General features: G+C 29.3%; 2 protein-coding genes and 1 pseudogene across 4 annotated transcripts; 1 reads left to right on the forward strand and 2 right to left on the reverse strand.

Moving 5' to 3' along the window:
* Nucleotides 1–1,194: 1,194 nt before the first annotated feature.
* LOC108569992 (ras-related and estrogen-regulated growth inhibitor) lies at nt 1,195–17,476 on the reverse strand. The gene is made up of 4 exons (XM_017931796.1): nt 17,238–17,476; nt 11,394–11,450; nt 8,480–8,553; nt 1,195–1,756 (listed from the first exon to the last, which is right to left on the reverse strand). Exons 1-4 carry the CDS (start codon nt 17,332–17,334, stop codon nt 1,340–1,342), a joined length of 645 nt encoding a protein of 214 aa, XP_017787285.1. The 5' UTR covers nt 17,335–17,476; the 3' UTR covers nt 1,195–1,339.
* On the forward strand, nt 2,370–21,253 carry LOC108569990. Of its 3 annotated transcripts, XM_017931792.1 has the most exons (7): nt 2,389–2,426; nt 2,896–2,957; nt 18,048–18,310; nt 18,375–18,413; nt 18,465–18,542; nt 18,593–19,524; nt 20,477–21,253. In XM_017931792.1, the coding sequence occupies exons 3-7, from the start codon at nt 18,058–18,060 to the stop codon at nt 20,822–20,824; spliced, it is 1,650 nt and encodes a 549-aa protein (XP_017787281.1). In that variant the 5' UTR covers nt 2,389–2,426; nt 2,896–2,957; nt 18,048–18,057; the 3' UTR covers nt 20,825–21,253. The 3 variants fall into 3 exon arrangements, with proteins under 3 accessions (XP_017787280.1, XP_017787281.1, XP_017787282.1); XM_017931791.1 differs by lacking the exon at nt 2,896–2,957 and having other exon boundaries at nt 2,370–2,426; XM_017931793.1 differs by lacking the exons at nt 2,389–2,426; nt 2,896–2,957 and adding an exon at nt 11,457–11,609.
* LOC108569993 lies at nt 9,922–10,764 on the reverse strand (annotated as a pseudogene).
* Nucleotides 21,254–21,321: the final 68 nt, after the last annotated feature.

The raw sequence follows: 21,321 nt of genomic DNA on the forward strand, positions 1-21,321 counted from the left end.
ATAAATAATTAGGTACTACTTCATTTTCAAAACAATGTTACTGAAAATTTTTATATTACATACACTCTCCGTTACAAAATTAGGGTCAAATTTCATAAAAAAAATATGCAAAGAGATATATAGCGTGTATTTTCACTAAAGGGTGTCCAGTACAGTACAGTGTTGGAAACCCAAAAAAAACAATTTGACACTCTACGGCAAATTCAAATCTTGCGTTAATTTTGGGACACCCTTTATAACATATAATGGAAAACATTTGAAAATTAACACTTATAAGTAACATTCAAAAAATTAATAACTATAAACGGTCAATTGCTAACATTGTTCCCTGCAAACGCAGTTTATCCTTCCTCATGTCAGCAAACTTGTAATCGTTGCTTCCTTTATCAAACTGGGTCAATTCCACATTATATTCATTCTGCATTATAATAACCCTGTCCAGTTTTTCGCGGTTATTTTGTCCCATGCTTTATACACGGTCGCAATGAATTCGTCGTTACTATTTGTGTTGTAATGTTTGAATGACGTCAAAGAAACCCAAATCGATGACATTGAAATCGGGGTTGACTAATAGTTCATCATTTTCATTACCAGCGCGAACAACTTCCTCATCAACACTGCAATGTGGTTTAGCATTATCTTGTTGGATTTGGATTGGCATGGTTCTATAGCGGGTAAAAAAACAAACTAACAATTGTTATAAAATTTTACCTGTTTGCTACAAAAACTATTTTGACAAATTTTAAACTTCAGGCGGCTACTGGAGTCACTTTTCCATGCTTAATTTAAGTATGTAAGTACTGATACATTTAATTTCATAATTTCAATAATCCATTAACAAACTAAAATCGGACACTTATTTTGTAACGGAGGGAGTTATTATTATATTTGGTATATTTATGATTTTTTTCTTTCTATTTTCAGAAATCAAAATTCGTATTATGTAAAAAGTATTGAGTTGGAAGCATTGCTAAATTATTTTGCTTTTGTGATTATTTTCGTTTCTTTGATGAAAAGTTAAGTAGCATGCATTAGTTTTCTATAAAGAATTCTAATATTTTAAAAGAAATTCTTTATTTAAAAAAATGTTGTAATTTACTTGTTCCTTTTATATACACTTGTAATTTATTCATCTTTGGATCTTATCTGTTTCTATCCTAATCATTAGTGATATTGATTATTAATACATTTATGTTTCTTCCAATATTTATTTTAAATATAATTACAAAAATATAATATTTCGCTAACATAGGGACCTATACAGATATATTCATTGATAATATTACGATTAATCACAAAATGCAAAAAAAGAAGTTGTTAGTAAATTCTAGAAAATATATCAATCTTTGGGTAAAGCGCTGTCGCTTTTTCCTCTCGCATATAATTTGATGTTGCTGGATCTGGTACCCAACATCCTTTCAAGAAGGGAATGTTTGGATTTCCTCCGAGCGGCGAGGACGGCCTTGCAGAGGTCATGGAAAACGGTGGCAACGGGACCAACCTGCTCCGCAGCAGCAACCTCCGAAAAACAGCAGTCGCAATCCCTAGCGAGAATCGTTCCTTCCTCAGCACTGATCTGCCTGAGATGCACCATGTCGTTTTTGTTAGCAACAAGATACAACGGCCTATCACAATTCGACAATGACAATCCTATTTTCTTAACGTAAGAGAAAGACTGTCGATCAGTTATGGAATATACTAGAAGGACGCCATCCGCCCAATGCAAAGTTTCTGAAGATGGAAAATCGGCCGCTCCCTACAACAAAGTAGAACATAGTTAAATGAATATATTTTCACACAAAATTTATCAATTATTATTAGCAATCAATGAAAATTAAATTTCCTCATATTCAGCACAAATTTTAAAGATTTTTAAATAACTAGAGATTAAACTCTATTTTATGTATATGTATTATATAATGTAAACTTTCAAGGTGCCAGGAACGTAGGAATGTTCGCTTGGTACACTTCCATAGTATTTTTTTTTAATAAAGCCATAATGTTTAATAATAATGACAATAAAATATACATTCAAGAATTAAACATGTATTCCTGTTATTTTTATTTCCTTTTAACAAAATACCAATTATATTAGATCATCGCATACTACATCTAAGTGGTCAATAATTGACTTTACTGATAAACATTATAGGCAACCATACATACATCATGCTATTATAATAGTCTAGCATTAAAATATTCACCAAAATTTCCGTAACTAAATTCAGTTTACAACTTTATATAATCAATTTGTTTCCTTTAATATTATTACAATTATTTACATTGATATTATTGAACAACGTCCAAATGTATTATTAGTTGTAATGAATGTCCTTGATTTGTACACATGTTACGTCTCTTATGGATATTTTTGCAATTATATTTGAACACGTTCGCATGTGGTTCGGATAAACCTAGTTGAGATTGTAAGATGTTTTTTGTCTTCTATATAATCTTTCCTTTCACCTTGTAAAACGTTAATTAAAAAATATGTTAAATATATTGTTTATAACTAATATTCAATGATATTAATTTATGACTGTATTAATTAATTCTACAAAACACTAATGGTCCTTGTTTGTGACTGTGAGTTTTATAATAATCTGTTTTGATTCCTCGCATTCCAATATTATTAGTAGTAATATAAGTTAGACCTTGTTAATATCTCTATAACATGTATTAAATTATATAACTCATTCGATAATAATACATTAATATTTATAATTAGCTCATTATAAAATATGAATTATTTTTTTACATAAATAATAGTAACAATAATACACATATAAAAATACGCAAAATATGAGATGATTCATGTAGATTTATAAATTGTATGTTGTATTTATTCTTATTGATTATTTTAATTTATCTTGAGGTAATTAATTATTCTTACAGATATTTATCATTTTCAAGTTTAAATATTCAGAAAATCTGGAGCTCAGAACTCAGAACTAAAGGCAAGTAACATTTGTAATGGTATAACGAACATAGTGAATTTTCTATTATAAAGGAATTACAATGACTAGCATAGTACGGGTAATCGGTTCCGCACAGTTTGAAACCAAAGTAATCCATTACTTTAAAACCGCTTAAAAATAAACAGCACACAAAATAATTGACTTTATATAATAATTTGTGTCTAATAAATATTTGATGAACTATTCTTTAGATTTCATTTTTATTTTTCTGAACTAAAATTTAGTTTGTTTTGAAATTTTCAAACCGAACAATAGTGAACCCGCACTATGAGAGGTAATACTATGTCTGTAAATTGTATCCCGAATATATAAAAGAAGTTGTTTTACATTTTGTTGTTTCTGTTAAAAACTGTTGTTTCTCATAAATAAAGTAAATTAATATATCAGGTGGACAAAAATACTTATGGTCAACAGTATTTGGTAATAATTAATTATTTTTCTATGTCAATATATAATTATTATTCTATATTAGTTAGGTGGCAGTAAGAGTTTACTTGCATACAGAAATGTGAAAGAAATATTAATACATTTTATATTTTTGCCTAAATGTTTATCAATTATTAAAATATTCTAAAACTAATATAAACAAAAGAATGTCTATTATTTTTGATAAGTAGTAAAAACAAATATTTACTAATCATTTGAAGGCCTCATTCATGTTTACAAATCAATGTTAACATTGAAATTATAAAATAAGTAAAAGTTTAAATATAAGATAAGAAAACATTACTGATGTAAAAGGTTACTGCCACATAAAATACTTTAATTACTAACTAAAATGATGTTACGTTATAATTTTTATAATTATTTAACATTTGCAAAATATTTTTTTGTTCTTATATGATAACATTACAGAAGTAATTCACATAGTCCGCCTTCGATCAGTCCGGTTTGAAAATGTTAAAACAAACTAAATTTTAAATGAGAAAATTCTAAAAAAATAGAACTTATAAATATTTTATTTCTTTGTGCTATAATAGACGCATATATAAGTGATTTTAAACTATTACGATCAGATGTTAGAATTTTGGAGTGTAAATGCTGAAAATGGTTTAATACCAATAAGTTGTAGTTTATTAACATTGAGTTTGTTTTTGTCAAGTTTAGAGCCAATTTTTGTTAATAAGTAGTAATTTTATGATAAAAGCAAACAGTGAAAAAAATAAAATATTTTAAAAAGTTTGTTTTCCTAAGAATTATTAATTCTCTACAACATTGTTGTTATGGTTTTAATGGTACTGCGTATCATTGCGTATGAAAAAACTCTAATTTATTAAATTAAATGGCAATCAAGTTGCTATAGTCATCAAATACGTGGATTTCACTCAGAAACTAAATCAGAACAGCTCTAGGAAATGGAGAAATTTACCAGAGACCATTATTAGTTAGCGAATAGCAAAGGGCGCCGGATATCACCTAACTAATGGTGAACTATTATTTACGTCAGGCCATATCTCCTCGTTCCGAGCAAAACTATTTCAAGGAAGACGTTTCAATAAGAATATAGTGCAGAACTTATACAGTTCAACTCCGTCCGGATAACAAAGTGTCATATTTTTTTGTAACATACATTTCCAAAGATTTAGAGTCTCATTTACACAGACCATAAAATAAAAGTCAAATTTAAAGACAACGCCATCAGCGCTCTGTAAATTATCACGGTAATATATAATATTTGAAAAGAAAATTAAATTATTACCATGAATCTATGAATGGACCAGAGATGATTTTCCTTCTACACTTCTCTGTTGACTTAATTTTAACGCGGATGGAGTGAGCATAAATTGCAGATGGTCCAGCTCTCTCGTGCACGCATCAACGAGGATGCAGTGTGTCTGTAGACAGAATTTATTAGCTGTTGCATTCGAGCCGCGAGAACTTTATTTACTTATTTAAGTATAAAAATTATTTATGATTTCGGGATTTGTTTACCGGCAAAGTCGAGCGCGCGAAAATAAATCTATTTTGCACATATTGGATCGATTCCAAAAACAACAACATATTTACACGGGCCGTGTTCAATTATTTTAATTAAAACGTTCACAGCTGAATTGGAGACGGTTGTAGAGCCACGGAGGCTCGCACTCCATCCATAAAATATGTCATTCAGAAATATATTTTTGAACGTAAACAAACATTTTAATACTCGCATTTGGAATTTAAAGAAAAACAGTCGTGATCGGTACTGGTTTTTAAGAACAAGTATTATTATTCTTTCACTGACCACTAAAGCATTATAAACCGTAAAAACTTATTTTCATTTTAACAATCTTAAAATGTTTCAGAAAGTAAACCATACAATTATTTCTTACTTTTTTTGCTATATACTTGCAAAATATCGAACTGTTAATTGTTTTGTCAAAGAATATTTTATTAGACTACTCCTGAATATTATAGCAATCCATTGTAAAGAATTAAATAAATTAAATATATTTAAAATGATAAAAAACATAATGTATTTGAACTTATTATGAAACACAAACTAGTCATATTACTTTAATTATATATGTGCAGAAATGCAATAAGAAAACTATTCTGTTAAATATTGCATTAGATCCATAACTAAATATTCTTAGAAAGCGCCATTATTATAAATTAACTTAATTTTGTTATTATTGATATTTTGTAAATTTATAGCAAATATTGTATTAAAGATATGAGTTATTAAGGACTATTGTTTCGTTTATGAATATATCCTTGTATAATAATAGTTTCTATACATTTAACTTATTTATAAACTATCTAGAATTTATGAAACATTGATAAAATTAATGGAAATTCATGTTTGAACTGATTTCATTTTTATTATTACTATATCACTGTAATATAACTGTTACAAATAATAAATATTAAGGAACAATCAAAACAACGAATATTTTTTTGAACTAACAGAATAAATGTATATAGTTTATTCACCATTATTTTTATCTACTTTTATTCAGGTTCATTTATTAAAATTGTTGATAAATCTAGCTGTCTCATTTAGAATTTTCAATATTTTATAAACTGCAGTCAAAGGAACTCTCTTCGCGGTAAATAATCACCCAGCGGTACCAACCAGTGTTAGCCGAGGGTATTTGGGATAGCCCAGGGCTACCAAAGTTAATGGTCTGTCCCAGTATAAAGTGGTGAATTATAAATGAATTTGATTAGTAATTTCTTGCTTCAATATTAATTTATATTTTTATGTATCTAATATCTATTTGGGAGAATGGAAATGGGAGAGAATAATATAAGAGATTATCATGACATATTATGCTGTTTTTTTTACTATTTTTCATAATAAATAGATTTTTTTTTATTTTATAGGAAAAAGTAACTAATGGAGTTTTTTGGTATTATGTGTGAAAACAACAACTCTAATGACCACCTTTTTCCTCCTCACAAATACCGCTATCATCCTGTAAGAACCGCGATTATCTTCGACCGCTGGACATATAGAAATCAAGCATTGTCTCATACAGGACCTAGCTGATCCTTTCTGACTGACTTTCCTCATTTTCATTAAATAGAGGTCAATAATTTTGCAATTGATTACATCAGCATCAATTCTCTGGGATTTTCAGTACTTCAAAATTCTAATTAGTTTTACTCACGTAGCTATTTTAATCTCCAACAGTATAACTTCTATAAAAAGATTGAAAATGGACAAGTTATGACTTTTTCAAACCAGTCAGTCTATTAATGGAATTTCTGAAATGTAAAGACAATTATTAATGTCTATATTATTTATTTCTTGTTATTGAATAACTTTGAATTGAGCAAAAAAAATTGATTCTAAAAAAATAGTACAAGTTCTTTTTTTGTGTGAATTATTTTTGAATGGAACTAAATCCTCGAGTAGTCCATGTTCAAACAGTCTGAAATATTGGTGGAACCGATTACACACATTAAAATAGATATAGAATTATCGCATATATATCTAAAATAATGAAAATTATATAAATTGATTTTTTTAATTAATTTATAAATTATCTTATATGAGAAGGGTTATCAAATCGATTATAATATACGAAAAGCGAAAGTGACTGCTGACTTTCGGAGATTGGAATCCAATAAAATAATTGAAAACTGTCAGATTCAAGACGATATGAGATGGGTCAGAAAAGGGAGAATACAATGAATAGAGAAGGATAGGATTGACAGACTGAACAAGATCTCCATGGTAAACAAGCCGATAAACACCGGTCGAGTGACCGCCGATTCGAATCATGGACGTCTACATCCGAGAGAAGAATTTATGGCACATTGTAAAACGAGTACATACATATATATATATATATATATATATATATATTGCATAGAACAATACAAGTTGAATAAAAGAAAGATGAAATTCTCGAAATCATACGAGTGGCAGATTGTCATCGATCTTCGAGCTGCTCGTTCGGCATTGAATGAATACGAAATAAACACATTCGTGTTTGCAAATAATCCTTGATTTCTATATGTCAGGGACCTAAAGTTTGACTATAGTTTTAATATTTTTGCATACAAATTACCAATAATATTGATTTTAAATAGTTATGTCTTTTTTAATGTCAATACTACTTTTTTTAAATTTACCGAAGAACTATTATTAATTAGTGCATTTTACCTTCACTTATATTAACGTTGTAAAATATAACTAATTATATAATTGGTATAATTGAATAAGAAAATATAATTCACTAAGAACGTTTATTTCATGAAAATATGTCTATTTTCTGATTTTGAAGGTTTATTAATTTATTTTTTTATAATTAATAGCAACGCAATCAATGAAATTTTACAACAGTATTTAATGTAAGTTAACATAATTATACATAAATCATGGTTTCCTAAACTTTTTCTACAACGGAACATTTCGTAAATCATGAAATTTTCATGGAACAATCGGTGGCAATCGAAATTCTGACTGTATCTAGATCGTCGGGATTTTGATACCCGACTGTATTTTGATATAGTCGGGATTTTTAATGTCAGGAATTTTATTAACGGGATTTAGATATAGACACACAATAATAATATGGAATAGGCCAAATAAATCTTGATTTATTACAAGTTTTAAACTTTAATAAATTTATATTCTTTTAACAACTTAAATAAATAGTTAATCTAATTAGTTTATGCTCAGAACTACTATAGGTGTAACTTTGCGAAAACTCTAAGATGATAAATTTAAAAGAAGAGTTTGTTTAATGATTATATTATATAAATAATACATAAAGCTGAGATTAAGAACGGTTTTAGTAGCCAAAATTAACAAAATGATAAACACTTGAAAGAATTAAATTTTATGTTACCAGGTGTAACGAATTATTTAGATTACTTTGAATCATTTCTGGTCTGGTAAAACCCATGTTCTCTTATATAATGTAGAAAGGTATTTTAGAATTTGCAATAACCACGTAATTAAAGCAATTTCAAATAAATGAACTGCAAAAAAACACTCATGCACACATATACAGAAAGTAAATAAAATTTAATGTTTATATTCTTTTTATCGTAGATTGAATTACCTTCGGGCAGGTGTCCAAGATCTCGAAGAGGACAGGCTCGTTGTCGACCAGTACTTCGTGCTTGTATCTGGTTTCTGCAAATACACGAACGAAAATACCGATAAGAATGTTGCCGAAGATATGTGACGTGCAGACCATATATTACACGTTCTTAATTTTTTTTCTCTCATTCTCTCGGAAGCATTGTTGGTGAAATTATTTTCAGCCAGCTCGACCAGCGGTATACTTAAGATTACATTACGGCAGGCCGACAATATATATTTCGAAGTTTATTTACTTAAAACCGTTCGTATTACGACTACTTTTAAATATACACGAGTATTTACTTAATTGTCATTACCGTTGTTTTAATTTGGTTAATATTGTGCAATTTTAAATGTTAATAAATAGTAATAAAATAAGCAACATATATTATAATCATTTAGTAATAATAATAAAATTAGTTTGAATATAACAAGTAGATATTAATCAAATATTAAAATTAATTCAAAAACACTATGCATCTTTGGAAAGATCTGGAGAAAAATTGTTCTCTTAAAATATTTAGTCGGTGTTGTAGACTATTAGAATTTGTAGATCAAAATTGCTTTAAATTCAAGAAGACAAAGAAATTCGATTAAAATTAAAATCCATTTGCTTTTTTTGTTCGATTTGTCAGTGAAAGAGAAGGAATAAGTTATTACACTTAAAAAGTGTCTTGCCTTTGTACTTGATTTTAATGATTTTTCCATTATCTCAGTTCTGGATAAAGAAGAGGTTTACATCATCTGCGAAAAAGTAATAGACATTATTTTACCATTTTCCACAATATACATATGTGAACAACGGTGCTCCTTATATGCTCACTATCAAATATTGAAAAGTCTGGACAATGATTTGCATGTAGCTCTTTTAACATAGATTCAAATATAAAGGAAGTTGTGTTTACACAAACAAGCCCAAGTATAAGATTATATAAGAAGACTTATCTAAAATGAATTTCTAGTACTGAATTTGGAGAGAAAAGCTTAGCTCAGAAGAGTTAAGCATGATCTCTTCAATGCAGTATTAAGTAGAATAGATTAAGTACCGTTGAGTAAAAAGACCTAGTTTAATTGTATACTGTATGGAGTATGTAAGAAGTAGGAAATACAATGCCATTTTGAAACCCCAAACAATTTCTTCCATTCACTTGGTTCTTGGATCAAAAAAAATATTTGAAAGAAATATCTTATTAATTAAATCTCTATTATGGAATAGAAGAAATTAATCATGTTAAAAGAAAGATGTTTCTACATAGTATGTCGTGAGATTATTTATGCTTCTGAGATGTGCCGCGGCATGAAAAATCTTGTACTGATGTGAAGAAAAATGCATCGAAACAGCTAGAAATGAAATATTTTAGGATTTTTATTTTCATTAACAAATATATTAAAAACAAAAATATTTATTAAATACCATGAACATTTTAAAATACAATTTATATTACAAAAAATAAGAGCTTGAAAAGTTAATCCATTTTCATTTGTTACAGTTTATTATCAGTTTGTATTGTTTCTTCGGAAAACTATTTATTTAGTTAAATTATATCTAAACGCAGTTTTTGTACCAATTTGGTTTGTTGTAATTTATATATTTTTTTTAAATACTTCTTGTAATTGATATTTCTATTCAGATAATACGAATTAACTTTATTACTTAAGTCGGGTACATTAATGAGGTGTAAATACTTTAAAAGTTAAAATGAATCATCTATCTTATATTCTGCATTAATATTTTTTCCCAAGTCGTAAAGTTGTATCATGAAGTTCATATTCGGCGAAATGATGGGTCGTTTATCCTTAACGAAGGCATACGCATCTTCCATACTTTTCTGTAGATGTCTCATAACGTAAGCCACGACTACAGTAGGACTTCGACTGACACCAGCTTCACAGAACACCAGCACTCTAGCTCCATTCTTCCTTGTATTTTCTATAAAGTCATAAGAATCATCGAAATATCTTTGGAGGTTCTCATTTATGTTATCCAGGCATGGTAATTGCTTGTTAACGAATCCAAAAACTTCCGTAGATTTCGGAGTTACGTTTAGGATATGTGTGATCCCCAAATCTCTCAAATCGTCTACATCGGAAGAGTTATCCCTGTTCCCTAAATACAGATGAGGCAAGATCTTGGATATCGGTTGCGTCTCGACCAATTCATAACTCCTCAATGTTTTTCGAAATTCCATACGAGGTATTTCCAGAAACCGCGGCACTGACTTATTCATATTAATCAAATTTTTGATAAGAAAATGTTTGTTTTCATTAATTCAATATATAATATTAAAAGGAACAAGGATATATTATTAATTCGAGTGTATTCTATGAATGATCTCCAAGATTCAATAAAATCAACTCAAATTCTCTTTATTTTTTTTGTGGATCAAAATACATGTTTTCAATGATAAGGTTTTATTTATAGTTTATACTTCTTTAGTATTTTAAAAAGTAGAACATTTCATCAAAATATTGTGAGATTTTTCATTGAATGAAAGTTATAATAATATGTGTGTAACTTATGACTGCGAGATTCGAGAGAGAGAGAGAGAGAAAAACATAAAAAGAATCATAAAGAAAAAAATATTTGGAACTTCAGAAGAACGTGTTTTATAAACATAGGAATCAATGAATCAAAAATGTTTTTGAACGGTCTGCCAGAGAGCGATATTTTAGTAGTAAATCGAAAATAAAGCGAAATTAATACCAAAGCCAAAACCTCTCTTGCAAAATAAATCATTAATGTAAATTAAACTAAGTAAAGTAAATTAAATTAATCGAAAGTTAATTAACTGCATAGAAATGTTAGTTATTAAAATTAAATTCTGCTCGATCAATGGATTAAGAGAGGAATTAATTAGTCGCTTAATTGTTTAGGCTGTAATTAATCTCACCTGATTGATGATCATATTCCCCGATGTACCTTCGTGTCAAGAATCTCACGGATAAAGCTGAAATTAACATAATGCAACGTCAATAAATTAATCTCAGCATTGTGTGGCGTTTTGAAGCGGAGATAGCGGACATGGAAATAGCTCCAATTCACATCTGGCATTTCAGTAACGATTGTCTATGACGGCGATATGCAAAATACTGTGAATATTTGGATGGTGAGTTGGCCCGTTTCTGGGACCGAAGAAAAGTATGTAATTCGTAAATAAATTGCGGCAGATGTGAAATGGCCCGAAAAGGCACGTCGACATTTTCAATTTGCAAATAAAACTCTAATGCACTGTAAAATTAATTCCCAGGCAAACGTTCAAGTAAATATATAGAGAAATACATTATAAATTCTATTAAAGGTAGATAGACTTGAAGATTATTAAATACTACAATATTATCTAATTATATATAGTTTAACATGTGTTTATAATGAATTAAATATAAAAAAATAAAGAAAATTATGCGAGATTTGCATTATTATTATAAATGTACATATTTTTAAAGTAAACTGGAAGATTAAAAATTATAATTATTGAATATAATCGAATACAATTGAAGTTTGCAGCATCTTTTAAAAGTACAAAAATATTATGTACTTAAGTTTATTATAAAAATATTATATTCTAGTGCGGAAAAAGCTATTGTTCCATATGGTTTATATTAAAAAATACTGCTTTTTGTTGTAATATAAATATAATAACTAAACATGTCATAATTTACGTTTAATTAGGAAAATATTTTATAATGATATAATTAATATACATTCATTTTAAATCAGTATGTCTCTGCATTGAAAAATAATGTAAATATGTACTAAAAATCATATGCCAGATGCAGTAGCGCATCATGACTTTGTGAGACTCTAGGCGCAACCTGATTTGGAGGTCCCCTATTGACTCTAATAAGAAAATCATAACCTTTTTTTTTTGGCGATTTGGAGGCCCTTAATTTAAGAGGCGCGATAACTGCACCTGTTCGGTAACGTGCCACTGGCCAGATGTATTTTTTAGTTATGATTAATAATTGTTTGTTTATTTGTTCGTATACAGTTGTTTCTTTATTTTTTTAAGGTATACAGTTTTTTGAAGTTCTGTTTATTTTTGAGAAAATCCCAACAGTATCAAAATCCCGAACATTCTTTATCAATGCGCCATATTTATTTCTATTCACAAATTTTCATTTTTGCAAATCTTGATGAGTATAAGAGTTAATTAACTAGATAGTTTAAATTTAGTGTAGGTATAAAACACGGTTTCTATAAAAAAACAGGTTTTACAACGCTCATTTATTAAATTCATTTGTTTTACGTCTGTATTAAATAATTAAAAATCCTGTCGAGAATTTAGTTGTCGGGATTTTGATTTTTAATGTTGATTTTTGTGAACTTGTAGATTATATTATTTCCTATTTTTGTGTTATGATTGTATAAATGTGTAAATATTTATTAAATTTTAAATATAATATAATTACAAGCTTTTCTTACACAATGAGTAGAATTTTTACTTGACTAACACGAACATTTCATATGTTCTATTTGTATTGACCACTTTCTGCCCTTTATTTTCTATTTATTTAGTTTCAGTATATTCGGCTTAATCGGGACAAATCCTAAAGAACGGAAACAAAACCAAGCAAGTTGCTTAATCGGGACAAATATACTAGTCGGCTGTATTTAAAGAGACATATTTTTAAATAATTCTTTCTTGAAATTACAAGTTTTTGTTTTGTCTTATTATATTTTCAAAAGTTCTAATAGAACTATAATTTTTATGTTGTTAAATGTAGCTAATAAATATATTTGAATTTTACTGCGTTTAAAACTTAATAATGTACATACTTTTTTGAAAACATTTAAAATTAATTAAAATTTCACAGGCAATATAACATTAGTATGAAAATCAATTAAATACATATACTTATAATGTATAATATGTAGCATTTGTGAATATGTGAATATTGTTACTTATAAATTATTTGTAATATTAATATAATGGTTTTCATTAAATCTAGACTAATTCATAATTCTCTTATCCTTCTGATAGATTAGGGGCTTCAAATCGTTCACTTTTGTTTTTCTTGGTATTATGACTCTTGTAAAATCATATTTGTCATCTGTACAATATCCACCAAATTATTGTACCTCAATTTCTTATGGATTTATACGTAGCACATACTATTTCGCGTGACACACTATAATTAAGTGGCCATGGTAAGTATATACACGGCATCTTCGTCTATTTCATCAACTCCATCAATTGATTTCATAATCATTCGAGTTCTTGTCTCTGGTACTTTTGCCACATCTATGTAAACAATTATCATTGTTTAAAGTTATAGATAGTTTTTGAAAAGTACAGGTATACCATTATATTAATGAAATATTAAAAATAAATGCCAATTATTATTTTTTTTTTGATTTGTTACTGTCCTAGATTATACTAGATTTTAAACATTAATCTCATACTTTTCAAACATCAACATAAACATGTCTCCATCAATTCTCCATTCAATCATAGATACAAAATCTCTAGTATATGTGTTAAGATGTTTATTTTCATAAGAAGTTGAGAACAACGTAATTAAACAAAAAAAGGCATTGGAACTGCATGAAAAACTTAAGGTTCAACAATAAATAAATATTTTCATTTAATATTTGCATTACTAAATTTGTAAAATAATACCTGCAGTTTTAATTCCATGCATACCACATAGATAGCAGAATTTACACCAGATTATTTTCAAAAACAATTAGTTGTAAGAACAGACTCTATAGAATTGGACAAAATATAATAAAACATATTGACATTGTAAGTTGAAAAATTGTATTTTTTGATATTGAATATAATACAAAACATTTCATATGTTTAAATAATTATTTCTTGTGATTACAATTTAATTTTGAAGATTTTTCTTGTTTTTGTTTTTAAAGAGACTAATTTCTTGGTGTAACAATACATGAAAAACTAAATTAAATTATGAATACTTAAGAGGTAAATTTCTTAACACTGTAGCAAATGAAATAAAAGCGATTATTTAAAAACATATCTCTCACTATATGCGTATTTCGGTATGCGGTTTTATTATGTCAGAACGTTTGTCCGAGAATAATAAAGGAATCGGTATGAAATTGGGCTTTAAAAATAAATCTCGAGTTCCAATTATAAAGGGAAATATTTCGGTTTTATCTTCGCGTGAAGTGGAACAATCTAAGTTATTGTTGCTGGCGAAACGTGAGTATTTCTGAGGCTGGTCATGATTCCTAGAAGTAAATATAAACACACTCGACCGTCTGGATGAAAATGGCTCCAGATGAACAAGGTTACCGGCTGGCATATATCTTAATAATGGACCATCAGAAGTGACCTATATCGTCCTGGGCCTAACTAGTGCAAGCAAACAAAATATATTTATATGTGGTGTTGTGCTTTAATTTGCGCCGCTCTCGAGTTTCGCATTCTGTCGTCCCTCATCTAATTACATTTTCAACTTTGTTTTTTTTTTCAATCGCGTACAACGTTTATTTTTTAGTCTTCTTTCTCTTTAAATTTAAACAACACCACTCACACTACATTCGAAACGGGAACACGGCGTGTCAGCATCAATGCGCCTCAACTTGATTGACGTTCGAAATCACTCGATGCGATATAATAAACCCGGTTCGGGGGCTTCCCCAGAATTGATTGACTCGATAGATCGTTAATTATAAAATTTAAAGTACATATTTAGCTGATTGATTCAATTATATCCATAGGCGCAACTCAAATAAAACCTGTGTTTTAATTATGTTAAAATTGACATTTCGCTATGCGTGTACGTTTATTGCTTAGATTAAAGTCATTTCGCTGTGCGTTTTTTTTTTCTCTGCTTTATTGCATTTTGCGGATTCGAAAGTAAAGAGTCGGAATGATGTGTGCGTCACGAATGAGCCAATTTCTATTACTTTTCCATCGATTTGCGTTAGACGCAGAACAAATGTATTATATATGCTTCGATCATTTGTCTTTTTCTTTATCTATCTCTCTCGTTCTTATATAAGAGCGTAATTACGAATCTGACTTGAATGTGAGAATAAGTCAAGAGGGTTGATGGACTACTTCTTATTTTAGATAGTTATAGTATGTATTAGTCAAAGTATATTTAGACATTTTCGGAGGCCTTGCTTCGAAGTCTTCCAATTTTTTTTCGTGTAATTACGCTTCGCTTCCTTAATTAATTTACGTTTGTCAGCGTAGGTCATTAACCACAAGAATTTCGTATTTATTTTCGTTTTGATTTTCAGCCAGATTTTTGTTTATATTATAATAATACATTGTATCAAACGATTTTAAACTATTTTTACGGACTAGAAGACAAATTATTATTCAATAGCTTCATACATATTAATGTTATTTTATTTAAAATAAAGATTAATCCTTAATTAATATACCATTATCATTAACAAGGAATTTTGTATTTTTTTTCGGTTCGTTATTCGATATAAATAATACAATATATTAACTAACAACACTACATAATATTATAGCAAGCAGTGGCGAAACCCTGACGAAATCTGCAATGCGTGGGACTTAAATAAACATTTGTTTAGGACCCTCAAATTGTAAAACTAAATGTTACTAGTGGCCCACAACTTTCATCAATTCTTATAATTGTTGATGGCCTGGTGCCATCAAATGTGTCTGAGTACCTTGCTAATTCAAAATTCCGGGTAATTTAAAGGTACGAATATTTCTTTGCAGCGGGGACAAAGATTTGAAGTTCCGCCACTGACGATAAATATCTACAAAGTATTGCAAGTATTTGTGTTCGAAATATTATACTCATAGATTTTACAAATTAAGAAAAAATATTACTAAATATTCCTATATTTGATTAATTTAAACAACATTACCTGATAATAATATTGAACAATTTATAATTTTATCATTTGTTAATATTAACGTCATAAATTGAAAAAAAAATGTTTGTGGTAACATACTAATTGCACATTAGGGATATACAAAAAGATCTATGAAACAATTGAGTTTTTTTTAATCATATTTTACAAGTTAAATAAATCGTTTAAATATATAGATAATATCAATTTTCCATTTGTCAATATTAACAAGAAAATATTCATGAAAATTTATTAAAAAAAAATGGAATTAATTTTATGCATCTATTAAATGTGTTGAAATTTCTTGTTGCTTGAATTTATCAATAAATATTATTTATGATCAATTTATGGACGGAAAAACTGTGGTCAATATGTAAATTTTATTTATTATTGTTAAATTTATTTAATTATAAACTAATTTACATACATGATAAACAAATGTAATTAGTTTATTTATATATATTTTCATAAAATATCTATAAATAAAAATATAAAGTTATATAATAATTAGAGCCTACAACAACGAAGCAATAAAAAAATTGAATAGTTGTGAATATGTCCGGTTTGAATATTTCAAAAGAAAATACTTCTATGTTTTTTGTATGTATTTGGTTCCTTTGTTAGTCCGGATTCAAACAGCTCGAGTTTAAATAGTATTAATGTATAATAATTCAAAGTTTTGGATATGTAAAATATTTCCATTTTTTAGTTCTACTTTAAATCTACATAGATTTAAAAATGTATTTTATTTGTGACAAATATATTTTGTCTTATTGATTCATATTGAAATGTACAATCTTTAAAACTAAATTAATATAGTATGTCTAATACTAGAATCAAACAATTTCAACAAGTTTTTTTGTTTTATAAACAAAATTATTAAGTGTATATAATAAAGTTAATCATTTTCATAAATATTTACCGCTCTTTCCAACACCTGGAGCACCGACCACGATAACTTTGACTTCAGACAATGATGACTTTTTCCTCCTAATCCCCTTGGTGTTCATGATGGACATGCTGTGCACACACTATAAAGTACAGGATGGAAGTCACATACAAATGTTGGTACAAAAAAATGGTTTAACACATGAACTAGAACCGTGTGTTTTCTGCGGATGAGATACACACAAATGTTGTGTAAGTTTTGTAGGGAAATAGCTCTCAACCACTCATAAATGTAGATGTCCTAAAAATAAACGCGCTTCGCGGTGTTATATAGATGCGCGATATACAAAGCGCCACTACACATCTTTAAAAACGTTCTTTAACTTGGGCGGTTTAACGCAAAAAAAAACGAGAGGAAGAAATGTTAAGGTCTTTAATTATAGCTCATACTGTGTATACCCAGATTCTTTTGTCTTGCGTTTCAAATGTTTGCTTAAATATAGTGAAAATAAAAAAGAGTGCTTGAAATATTTACATTTACTGGATTTAGCCAGAGAGGTCACTTGCTAATGATTTATGGTCAATGCAAAAATGTAGAAGATCGGTGAAATCTCCGTATAAATATTTTTGTATTTTTAGCCCGATCCAATGCCGAATATTTAAAAGACATAAACTTTACTACATAATTTTATCGTCGGCCGTAAAGTTTTTTTTGACACTTGTTATGTCGGTTTATATTTAGAAGACAATGGCTGCTTTACCATTTCGTAACCATAGAGACTTAATGCCAGTTGTCATTTCGATCAATCATAAGAACAGATGTCTCAAAATTCCTGTGCTTCAGGACTCACTTAATGACGAAGAAAGGCTCGCCGGATGAGATCGAGGATTCTGCAATATGGTCGAGCTTAGTGGGAAACATTGTCGCCGTCATCATGTCCGCCTACTTTTGGTTTCTGAGCAACGGAAAATGCCCAAAAAAATCTCCAAACTCATACGACACGAACAGCCTGAATAATGCTATCAATGATCTCAAGAAAATGGCCGAGGAAATACACAACTCAACATCCAAACCATACACCGATATCGAATCAACTGCGACAGAATGTATAGAATATACATAAACAAGATTGAATAAAACAAGTGTAAATAATTATTTTTCTATTTATAGGTACTTGCACAAACGAAAACAACTCCAAATCTCCGTCAGGTATTACTCGTAATTAGTGATACTAATTTATTATATTTTCAATAATTTAAGATAACGTGAGCCCGACGGAATCAAACAAAGAAGTATCTGAACCGGCCAAGGTCACCAAAGGATGCAGTTGTCAAACAAGTAAATCAATTTGAAACCGTAGAGCTGCAAACAAATATATTAATTTTTAGTCGAAAACATGGGATCCTTCAGAGCGAAATACACCACGGCACCATATCCAATCGCCAACTCTACCAAAAATCAAGAATATCGTCCCTATCATGAACCTTCTAGAGCTGTTAAGAAAAAGGTCAAGTCCAAAGCAAAGCGATCTAAACCGAAGCAAAAAAAGAACGCAGATTTACAAGAAATACCCTGTTACTTAAAATGTTTTGCAGAGGAGATGCAGAATAGAAATTGTGGAAACAAGAACTGTCCTGTTGCAGTTCACTATTGCACGAACAAGGAATGCAATGAAGATACAATACAGAAGGAAACCGCTACACCGCTCTATCAAGATGCTTCTTGTCCCAATGAAGATGTCCAAGCTGATAGTTCGGAGACATCGTCTATGAACTGTAGTTCATCGTGCAGTGTTCTCAAGAATACAAAACATCCGTGTTCTTATTACGTAAATGAACAATACAATGAGAGTACCCAAGTCACTCAAGTCACCGAAGTTACTGAAACGGTCGAAGAGACTCAGGAGATAAAAGAATTTGAGCAAGAGGAGAGTCAAACTGATCCATATTCGGTGACGCTTAGGAATTATTCGCAGACCGAGCAAGAGTATGATGAGCAGGAGGAAGCTTGTACCCCGTGCTATAGCAAGAGGCAATGCCAGGATATACCTTGCACTCCAAAATCGGGACCTTCTTACTATAATGGAAATGCTTATGCAGATCAAACCAGCAGGCCAAAACCAGCTACAATTCAGTATGCACCAAATTATTACATGGACCAACAACCAGTACAATCCCATCAAGGGTATACTCAGCAGCAAGGGTACAATCCGATGTATGCTACTAGTACTGATCGTGGTTATAGAACATTAGGTGTAGCACCAACAGCTGCTAACTATATGAAACGGATTCCTCAATGTGAGATGAATGATCAATATAAGGTAGTGTTATTTCTTTTCCTTTACGATATGCGTACATTATATTTAAATGCAAAATTTAAAATAGAAGACCTCATAATTTCCATACTAGTTATGTTTGAAGGACTTCATGAAATATTAGGAGAAAAAACAAAGATATCAGTCAATTATTAAAAATAACAATTTTGAAAATTAAACACTGTTAGCTCTTTTACAAAAATAATACATATATTTATTTCTACGATTGTTGAACACTTAACGTTTCACAATAGTTAATTGAAACTCATTAAGAATCACAATTATCCATCTGGTTATATCGAATTTCTCTTACCTGTATATCAGTCGCGTACGTTTTCTTTCTGTTAATTTTTTCACCGAATTTATATTTCGTGAAAATGATGTTTTAATTTAGAAATAATTGAAATTGTCAAATAAATAATTTGTAATAATATTCTTACTGATATTTATTTCAAATAATTAAGATAATTAATTACATACTATGTGTGTTTATAAAATTATATAATTTATGCTTATATAATTTTATAAACAGTTCATATAAATAGTTCAATAAAATCATGTAAGTCTTTTCAATCATGTTTATTATTTTTTATCTTATTATTTTTATGGTAACGTGATCACAATAAAGAGATTTCTTAGCCTTGGTAAGCGTATAACCATATCACGACTGGAATTATCATACATTCGTGTCGCTAATAAACATTTTCTTGTCGAATTACTAACATTATTATGGAAATATTGACAAGAATATTTCTTCTTGCGTCTGTATATTTCCGCGGCTCGGCACTAATAATTATGCATCAGTTGGCATTTAAAATAAAGAATCAATTAATTCTACATTTCTTGCGTATGCAAATGAAACTTAGTAAATTGTAGGAAAGTGTCTCTCTTTCTATACATTTTTTTCGGTATATGTTGTTTAATTTGCTTGCTTTACATTATTTTTTTATTTTTGTAGGTTGCTCGACAGCGTCAATTAGCAGTGCAAAAGTCAAACTTTCCACCAGATTATTACGGATCTGCGAATGCTAGGGCCGTACAGCCTGGAGCTTATATGAATCTAATGATCAATTCACCGTACAACGAGAAGACCATCAACAATCAGTCACTGAGCAGGAATGAGGCATACGCTGAGTCTTCTAATTCACATCCATTTCAAAGAACAAACTTTAGCAATTGTCCCACGACATGTCCAAATCGTAGACCGCTCGGCGGCCAGCAGCAGCCGTTGTCTTTGATGCCTAATGGTGCAATACCTATTAGGAGTTCGCAGAATACGTTGTCGGTGCAGAAATGCTCAAAATGAGGATGTTTGTAAAGAAAAACGTGGAAATAAAAACAAAGGAAACTGCATTGCACAATATAATTTAATTATTTTTTTTACCACATTCAAATTTGATATATAACATCTATATAATAAGTATGATCTCGTGCTTGAGTGCTTAATACGAATAATAGTCTAAATACAAAACTCAAATGTGTAAAATACAGAGTGCACACCGAATAATTTATATAATACAGATATATGCGCGAAAGTGGAAATAGTGTGCACAGGAAAATACAAACAGAATATCGCAGACAGACAGAGATAGTGCTACAATATAGTTTTACATACGTGAGATCACAACTACTTTGATCACTTGCCTAAACACTAAATAATAATAATAATAAAATTAATATATTACACGTAATGACGACTTTATACACAATATGATATGCCGATGAAGAAATCGATCGACTTTCAATGGGCGACACCAGTCACACAGCCACCCCTAAAAGTCTACAAATACCGACAAGAAGAAA

This window comes from Nicrophorus vespilloides, unplaced genomic scaffold (assembly GCF_001412225.1).
Source record: "Nicrophorus vespilloides isolate i.1.1-1 unplaced genomic scaffold, Nicve_v1.0, whole genome shotgun sequence".
NCBI classification, from domain to species: domain Eukaryota; kingdom Metazoa; phylum Arthropoda; class Insecta; order Coleoptera; family Silphidae; genus Nicrophorus; species Nicrophorus vespilloides.